The 9,569-nt window shown below is 41.6% G+C and overlaps 2 protein-coding genes across 3 annotated transcripts in view; both read right to left on the bottom strand.

Annotated features, from left to right (window-relative positions):
* The window catches only part of kctd2 (potassium channel tetramerization domain containing 2), a 111,650-nt gene that overhangs the window by 86,830 nt on the left and 15,251 nt on the right, over positions 1-9,569 (bottom strand). The gene's annotated exons all lie outside the window — the stretch shown is intronic.
* Positions 115-8,868, bottom strand: tap2t (transporter associated with antigen processing, subunit type t, teleost specific). Of its 2 annotated transcripts, none has more exons than XM_071926726.2 (12): positions 8,670-8,868; positions 7,687-8,230; positions 6,957-7,071; positions 6,653-6,783; positions 6,055-6,260; positions 5,220-5,417; positions 4,000-4,128; positions 3,661-3,849; positions 3,277-3,450; positions 2,154-2,313; positions 718-854; positions 115-582 (listed from the first exon to the last, which is right to left on the bottom strand). In XM_071926726.2, the coding sequence occupies exons 2-12, from the start codon at positions 8,189-8,191 to the stop codon at positions 397-399; spliced, it is 2,130 nt and encodes a 709-aa protein (XP_071782827.2). In that variant the 5' UTR covers positions 8,192-8,230; positions 8,670-8,868; the 3' UTR covers positions 115-396. The 2 variants fall into 2 exon arrangements, with proteins under 2 accessions (XP_071782827.2, XP_078147003.1); XM_078290877.1 differs by lacking the exon at positions 8,670-8,868 and adding an exon at positions 8,521-8,538.

Genomic DNA, 9,569 nt, shown 5'->3' with positions numbered 1-9,569 from the left:
GCCAAATGCTAGGAGACACCCAAGCCTGAGCATGGAGCACCATGCCTTGTAAAAAAAAGTTGGTTAAAAATTGTTAAGGACCATTGTAACAGGAGTGGATAGATTTATTTGTGATTCTGCACAAGAATATTTTCAGTCTGAATGACAATGACAATGAATGACAAAGTTTTTCCGCTGAATCATGAACCCATTGTGCTTTACAAGAAGACAGCCAGGTTAACTTGACAGATACAGCATTGCTTTAAACACTTTAAGGTTTTAAGTATTAAATAATAATGGAACCTGCACATTCAGTGTAGTGTATCTCACACCCGCACACACCAAAATCATTTACAAACAGTCTTTATTACAAATACATTTTTATGTACAGTGATAAACAGTAAGAATAAATGTAGGCTAAGTGAACAGTTCCTCTTTCAACCGATGGTAGCGTCCTTTCATGGCCATGAGCTCTTGGTGCGTTCCCTCCTCCTTCACCTCTCCGTTCTCCATGAAGATGATGTGATCCGCCTTCTCCACAGTCTTCAGCTGATGGGCCACCACTAGCACCGTTTCGCCACACGCCAGAACCTCCTGCACCACCTGAGACACACAACACACAACACCTAAACACCACGCTACTGCGAACAAATACATCCTGGGACGTTAATACCACTGAGTGTGCGTCAGTGGAAATGATTACAGTTCTCTAGTATTCTATGAAGATGTTTTACTCACGGCGTGCTGTATGTTAACGTCCAGGCTGCTGGTGGCCTCGTCCAGGATGATGATCTGTGGCTCTCGAACCAAAGCTCTGACGATGGCGATGCACTGCTTCAGTCCAACCGCAAGCTTGCCACCGCGTTCCCCTGCATCTAGGAGCAAAGATGTTGGACGTTTGGGCGATGCATACTGCAAATAAGTGACTGCCAATGCATTTGTGCGACTCCAGCTTCTACCCATACAGCCAGAAACTCCCATCAGTATCAGTCAATCAATACCAAAACATCCCGTCACAACAATAGTTTTTTCTCCCATGTTGTGGCCTTTGTTAAATACTGTTTTTCATTTTTTACATCTGTTACTGAGTGTTTGCATTTTCTGCCTCATATTTGCATTGCATCGCTGTACAATTTTGATCTACTCAAAATATATCTGTATAAATCAAATTTATGGATACTGTTATGTCTATTGTAAATATTGCATTTTGGATTGTGTATTTTGTTAAAAGCTCTTGTCTCCTACAATGTACACTGTGTCTGTTTATGGCTGTTTCCTTTACTGTATTTATGTTATGCACACAAACTGACCAAGGCAAATTCCCAGAACATGTAAATTTTCCCTAGGCCTCATTTATGAAGAAGTTCAAGTTCAAGTTTATTGTCATGCGCATAAGAAAAAAACAAACTAACAGCAGTTTTCAATGCAATGACAAGCTAGTGCCCTGGCTCTCTCCCCTGAAACATTAGTGCAAATAAATAAAGTGAAGAATAAAGTGCTGGGTGCATTACTCCTGCATCAAACAATTAAAAACAACAAAACAATAATTGCATAAGGACGCTAAGGGTAATTAAAAGGACAATATAAACTACAATAAGAAAATAGTTGCATTAAAGACATGATTAAAAGGACAGTAGAGGCAACAAACAACAGTATAGGACAGTTAACTTTATCCTAGATTCCATCATGACAATTTCAAATAATATTATTAAAAAACAAATAAAAATTATATTTATAGCATGTAAAGTAGAAGAATGTAAAGTAGTTTTAGCTTCTTATGTACAACTTTAAACTGGAGAAATTCAGTTCACCTGACTGATTTAAGATAAATCTTTTGCTTGGATTTGGTCTGTAAGAGCCTTTTATGAACAAGGCTCCTGCTGATTAAGCTGACCTGATTCTTTGTCCACTTTATTTCCTGCAATGAAACAGCTTCAATTCACCATGGTAGATGCCCATGGGCCGTCTATGTTTATTCATTTTATTTATTTATTTATTTAACAGGGACAACGTGCATTAATCAACATTTCAGTTTCCACATCAATGTAAATGTGCCGGAGTTAGCTAAGGAGTTAATTTTCATCCATAGTCCCTGGACTGTTAACCTAGTATGTGTATTATGGGAATGTGAGAAACTAACCCTGTGCAGCACAAGGTGATGGACAACTCTGTACCTGTGTCGTATCCGCTCTCCAGTTTAGAGATGAAGCTGTCTGCGGCGGTCTTCCTTGCAGTCTCTTCCACCTTCTCTAGTGTGCAGTCCTTCAGGCCGTACTCTATGTTGTATCTCACTGAGCCAGAGAACAGCACGGGGTTCTGGGACACCAGGGCCATCTAAAATGATGTGGAGACGCACACAGAATTAATCTAAATGAAAAACATAGCCGCACACTCATAAATCCAATGCAACAAATTTTACTGTCTAAACCTCGAGTCTCGACAGGCAATACCAGGGCCATCTGCCATCAAATGGAGATGAGGATGTTACTAATTGCCTAGCATATACATATAATACTGCTTTACAGTATTTTTTTTATTCTTTAATGATATTCTACTGAATCCTGAAAGAGAAACTTGTCTTTTCACTTGTCCCCCTCCACAGAGAGGCCAGACTGCAGGGCGAGCCACCGGGCAACGTGCCTAAAGCTGATAGACATTCAGTGTAACTTCTGCAGATTAAACACTTGAAATCTTTTTTTAGCCCTGCTCTTCTATTCCCTGTGTTGCACATGCCATGAAGAAGACCATACTGACTGAAACACACTGCTACAAAATCCCAGCATGTTTAAAACTGAAAAAACACATATTAGTGACTTTAAAAATGAAACAAGCACATAATTTGCGATAAGCTGTAACCTATTTGGCTCTAGGAGAACACAAAAGCCTAATAAAGCTTATTGGTTATTTAAAACAACACATTCTGCTCCTATCACATAATTGTTAGCTCTTATTTTTTTTTCATACAGCATGAGGATACATTTTACAGTGAAGTCCTGCATACTGGGTTCATCATAGTGATGGGATCAATAGATAAATATAAAAAGATCAAAATAACGCCAATCAGGAAAGGGGGAGGGGCTTAAATAACACCATCAATTGATTGGAAAGTCTCCACTGAGTCTAACAACCCGTCACTCATGTCAAAGCAAGTTCAGAATCAATAGATATAGATGATGAAAACCAGCCCAAATTTGTACATATTTTTGGAAGGGAGTGACAGACCGACCTCACAACTAAAAAATGTTTTTATATGATGAGGTGTTGTTGATCAACTTTGTCCCATAGGGCCAACTGTACCTTTTGATGCAGGTACTTGTGTTTGTAACTGTGCAGTGGCTGTCCATCCAGCAGGATCTGTCCCTCTTGAGGTTCATAAAGCCTCTTCAGGAGGCTGACGCAAGAAGTCTTTCCACTGCCAGAGGGGCCCACCAGAGCCGTCACCTTCCCCGGGCGCAGCTCCATGGAAACCAACTGGCAAAGAAAACAGGTTCATGACACGATTACAGCCCCACAGGTAAGAAGCCAATCCCCTGCTTGTTACATTTATCTGATCATATGATGTGATGATGGCCTTTCATATAAAATAGTTTGGGCAACCTTGGGTTAATGTTTAACACCACTAAAGAGCCATCAGAGCACAGTGACCGAGGGTGTGACAAATGTGTGTGAACAGACAATAACCTTCAGCACTGGTTTATCGGGAGCCGAGGGGTAAGCGAAGGTGACGTTATGGAAAGTGATTCTTCCCTCCAGCTTGTCAGGAGCTAACTCTCCTGCCTCCTCACACTTTGGTTTTCTGTCCAGATAGTTGAACACCTTGGATATGACACCAACTGTGCTCACCATGTCTCCAACGCCAAACAAAATCTCCTGTAAAAAAACAAAAGAAAACAAACAAAAATCAATAATCTCTATAAATATTCCTCATCTTGAATAGGCATTTATCTAATGTCGTGCATATTTGAGAGTATCCAGGTTCTATAGTGTGAAAGATCAGTTCTGGGAGATAACTGAGCTCACCCTCATATTGGCTGACATTGGCTTCTGGTACAAGAAAAAGGTCAAGAGGCTTCCGATGCTGAGCTGACCGGCGGAGAGCAGACTGCGGGCCTGCAGCAGCATGAGCACCTTTATCCCCACAGTCACCAGCTACATGGGAAGGATCCAGACACAGAGACAGGACTTTTATTTTGGTTGATTTCTGCTGATGAACAGAAATGACTTTTATTTTGGTTGATTTCTGCTGAACAACAGAAATCACACATGCTCTTACCAAACCTGAGCCAAATCGTAAATGCAAATGTTTCTAAGAGTTTGACTTAACATCCTTGGTGCATCGGATGGGCTTGGTTTGGCACACAGGACAATACAATGAGTGAAACAAAGTTTAAACCAATTTAGTATAATATCTGATCTCACCGACAGCTTATCTGATACTATCTGAAAGGTCCCAATGATGTAAAATCCCACACATCTTGTGCTCCAAGTACGATAAAACAAATACAACATACTCTTTGACCCAGTTCTGGGTCTTACATTGACTTAGTGAAGCATTACGCAGTTTCAATCAGGAAGACTACTTATAAATCATTCATATATGCTTACTCATATATGTATGTATGTATATTCATATATGCTTACTCTACCCAGAGTTGGTGAACACTTTCCCTCTTTTTCCAGAGAACCAATCAGAGTTAGCCATCACGTTGCCCTTCTCTCAGATCTATGCTGTATGCTGCTGTCATTCCAATCATTTACCTTTGTCCCTCCACCACCCCATCACCACCAATGTCCAGGCTCCAGAGGAACTCCCCAGGGGGACATCCTAATTCCTACGTCTATCCCGGCTGTACGCCTAACTTCACGAATGGGAGGAGTTCCTCCATGGAGCTTACGCCAAAGTTTACATCATGTTTCATGTCAAGAATAAAGTTTTTCATTCGAGCATTCATCCTAGTCTCTCCTGATTGAACTATAGCTAAACTTGCTTTGAAATGAAAAGTGAAAACTTTTAAAAAAGTATCAAGGTCACTTCAGCTTCAGAACAATTCTCAAATACTAACAGGTAAAATAGTGAGAAACAAACTTGACAAGTTGTGATCCAAAAAGAGAGATAATGGCTCCTAGTGGGGCTGGTACCATTTACTATGTAAGTATTGCACATTTATGAAGTACATACAGCCTTCATCTGTCTTTCTAATAATTCACAAATTATTCACCGATTCACACCATCATCTTACCCTCCGCACTAAGCAGAAGACGGCACTGTAGATTCCTGCACGTGTCTTGACATTACACAGCTGCTCCAGTGCGTCATTATACCTCTTCGCTTCATCTTTCTCTGCGTTAAAGCTGCGGACTGTTTGGATTCCCCCGATAGTTTGGAAAGCCAGATCTTTGGTCTGGGCATGGCAGTCCTGCACCTGGTTTTTCAGCTCCTGTTTGACAAAGAATACATTAAATCAGAATCAATCAACCATGTACTCATGACCTCATGGGTTCAAGTCTTCTTCTTGACCTATGTCACATGTAATTTCCGATGTTTCCCGTCTTACATGTCACTCTCCACTTCAAAGTCCAGTAGAGCGGAAATATTCTATACTACATTTCCACTATTCTGCTAGTCTGCTGTTATTGAAGATCGCAGCGGTTTTCATGCTTTGCAGAAACAAAACCCTCAAAGCATTGAGGTACTATTTGGGAGGTCTATTTAATTATTTTCAACTGCAGGCAATGCACACTTCATCTTAATATGTTTTTCAGACAGTTCAGTAGAGGTAGATAGGAAAATGAGGAGAAATATAAATGCACAGCACAAGCTGGATTTGCACTCATGCAGTCACAGTCTACGGATGGTTTCCCAAGCAAGAACAGCAATTTGTATGTTTTTTTTTTTTGTTTTTTTCCTGGATTTATCCAAGGAAGGTTTGCTGAGCATGCACTGTTTTCCAGAAATGCCTTGTTTCACATTCACATACAGTTACACACATTCCCACCTGGGAGCCACCCAGTACAACCACAGTTTTGTCCTGTTGGCCGCTCAGCAGCTTCCAGGGACGATATCATCATACCTACCTGGCTATAGGTCATGTATTTGTTCTGAATTAGGGCCAGGAGCGGCATCTCTATGCAGGTGAGCACAGTGAGTTCCCAGGACAGGCCCAGCATCAGCACCAGCATTAGGCTGGTTTTGACCGTGCTGCGAACCAACACGTTGGCGTTCAGCGCTACTGTGCGGCCCATCCTGTCCACATCAGAGTGCAGGCGGGAGGAAAGGCTTCCTGCGGAGTGAACAGGAGGACAGGCCAACGTAAAGAAGATTAACCGACAGCCATGTGCTGTTTTTGTTAAACCCACCAACAGACAGATTATGGAAGAAAAGTAGAGATAGGTTCTGAAAACAATTCAGTAACTTTTCTGGGACTGAGTATTCCTGTTTGTCGCAAAGGAGCCAAACCATCTTGTTCAAAATGTGTAACCCAAGCCCATTTTACATGCTTGAGTATCCTCAGACTAGTCAAAAGGTTTTTGATTAACTGACACAGATCTGATTTGTACACAGTAACAGTAATCCCAGTGTGAATAAATGAGTGTTGTGTGCCTGCAGCCCTGGAAAAATATTACCACAAATGATGTTTGTGGTTTGAAAAAACAATGTTTGTGTGCTTCTCACCAGGCTTGTTCTCCTCAAAGAAGTGTATATCCTGCTGCAGGAGACTGTGGAACAGCAGGTGCTTCATTCTCCTGTTCAGCCTGGACAGCGTCCACATGAACATGCTTCCTCTCAGGCCAGAGAACACCGAGCTGTTAAGGTTGAGGCATTCAAAATGACATTTTTATTTTTACAGTCACTGCAACAAATTCCAGTTTTAATCAAATAGATAGATGATTTGTAATGATGTAGTTGCTACTAGGAATACACAAAGGGAAGAAAAATACTTTCATAAAAGAGGAAGACAACAGTATTGCTTCATTACCTCCCAAGTGAGACAAGTGCCAGCTGTCCAATTGCATGAAAGAAACTGGTTTGAAGGGTTTGACCACTTAGCATATCAATTACCTTCCCCTGATAAAATGGGATGAATGTATCACCTGTCAACAGAAAAAGATCAGTGATATTGACTAAACAGAAATGATACAATCAATTATGTCATGTGATGTGAGGTTGATTTCCTGAAGCAATCAGGAAAACTGATCATGGGTATGTACATCACACATGACAATCACATATACTTTACTTTTTGGGATTTTCTATTTTTTTGGAAATATAGTGACTTAATTATACAATAGTTATAGTTTATAGCAGTGATTCTCAACCTTTTTCATATCAAGAATCCCTAATTTAGTCCACATTAGAGCCACGGACCCCCATTTGATGAGATTTTGTCTCTCAGACCTAAATCTGAGAATATTTTTATTGTTAGATATGACTTTGTCCAGAATTCCATGACTATCTGTATTGTAGGTAGATAGATAACAGTGAAACTATGATCAAAAAAGTCATTCTTCTACATTCTCTAATTGTGTTAACTTTTTGTAAATTAAATAATGGTGAACTTCAACAATTTATCAATTTGCTGGGGACCCCCTGGAACCCCCTCAAGGACCCCTGGTGGTCCCTGAACCCCATGTTGAGAACCACTGGTTTATAGCACTGAGTCTGCAGTTGTACCATATAAAACTTAAGAGTCTCTATATCACACTCACAGATGACGCCTAGGATGAGGAAACCAAACGCTGCAACCAGGTAGAAGCTGTCTGGTCTGAAGTACTTCAGCACCCTCATCAGCAGCGCCCGGGCATTAGGTTTGTTGTTGTCCTTTCTTACCCCTCCATCACTGGGGAAGACCAGTTCCCACAGCACACAGGCAAGTGAGGAAGCTATCAGGGCCAAGACCGTCATGCTGGGTTCAGGGAGCGGTCCGCCATGCGTCTCCGAGGGACGCCCCAGGAGCATCCGTCCACTTTCAAACACAGGGGGCAGGAGGCAGAGGAGAGCTACCAGCCTGTGGAGCACACACTGGGGCTTTCCTTCAGTCAGCATCCGAGTGACAGACTGGAGAAGAGCCCACTTTACTGCCCCGAAGGCCCACAGACCTGCCAGTCCTCCACAGCTGGAGCACTCCAGCAGCACCAGTCCGGCCCACAGTGCCAGCCACAGCACCATGTCAGACAGAAGGACGGCTAATCCACAGGCTGCCACTCCCCTCATTTTCCTCAGGTGCAGACTGCAAAAGGTGTGAAACTGATCCTAGAATAAAGATATGATTGTTATTGACGAGTGACGACATGAGAAACCCTATAGTAATCCTACAATCAATTGTAGAAGGATACTATACAGATGCTAGATCAAAAGTACCACGGACATAGGTTCCTGTAGTAGTATTTGGCCTAGGCTATAGAAACATTATAAACAAACACAGCGTAGCCTAGACGAAAAATGCAACACATTATTTTAAGCAACCTCTTTTAAAGGCCTAAACGGCTGCACACACACTAGGCTAATGCTGCTATTTTGTAAGTATTTAGTTGGTAACTTACTGTAACTTCAATAATGTTCTTCAATGTGGTTTCGTTTTAAGCCACAGCTGCGCTGACCTCTGTTTAACATTTAGATTGCACAATGTGATATAATCTTTTACATATTTCCAAGAAACTGAGGTTATCGTGCTTTATATCTGTTTACTTACCGTCGTTTTCTTTTAAGCACAAGGCTTTGCCAGGCATAGGTTAGCCTACTTTTAGTTTCACTTTCAGAAGCATGACGTATGCGCCGACCCAAACACCGGGAACAAGGAGATAACATAAGTCCCATCAGAAACTGTTCTTATTTCAGAATCGACAGTTTCTTCCTAACATGATATTTCGACTAATCCTGCTGCCTCGCCTTTTATCCCTACAGCAGATCATAATTTTCCATGCAGCAAACTGTCTGGCTGTGCTTTGCCACTATGCAGCAGCCAGTCATGCGGTCATGCTACGGTCTGGCCGCTAGATGGCGGCAGTGTGTCATACTTTGAAAGAGTGGTGTTCACTACAGCAGAGGATTTCACCCATAGTGTTATATCTCTATGATTTCACCCACACAAATCAAGCGTGGAGCCTTTGTAAGAGCGAAGTTTGTATTTTTATTCTTTGAAATTAATTTTGTATATGTGTTGTTTTGTTTCCAGTAATTTGTGTCAGTATTGGTGGCAGTAGGAAGCACTGAAAGTATATAGACCAAAGCAGGAAGGTGTTTCTGAACTAGCATGCACCGGGGGGGAGACAGGCTGCTTTATCAGAACAGAGCACAGCAGCTGCAGAGCACAGGTTAAAGTGTGTATGTTTGATTTTCTTTCCAGAATAAACCATCCAAACTGGACATAGGACTTAAAAACTACTTTGACGGTGCATCAGTGGCTTTTGACCCTTTTGGAGTTTTTGGTTTAAGATGATAAATAGACACTTAACCTGGGTCATATACACACACGCCCACATTATTCCATTTGGGGCCCCAGGACAGGCATTTTCTTTGACCCCTATACTGCCAATAGCGATGCCATGGTGCACCGACCCCATCAGATAGGTTAGGCAAATTATACTAACAA

This window comes from Centroberyx gerrardi, chromosome 20 (assembly GCF_048128805.1).
Source record: "Centroberyx gerrardi isolate f3 chromosome 20, fCenGer3.hap1.cur.20231027, whole genome shotgun sequence".
NCBI lineage: Eukaryota > Metazoa > Chordata > Actinopteri > Beryciformes > Berycidae > Centroberyx > Centroberyx gerrardi.
This window is presented reverse-complemented; position numbering and strand designations above follow the sequence as displayed.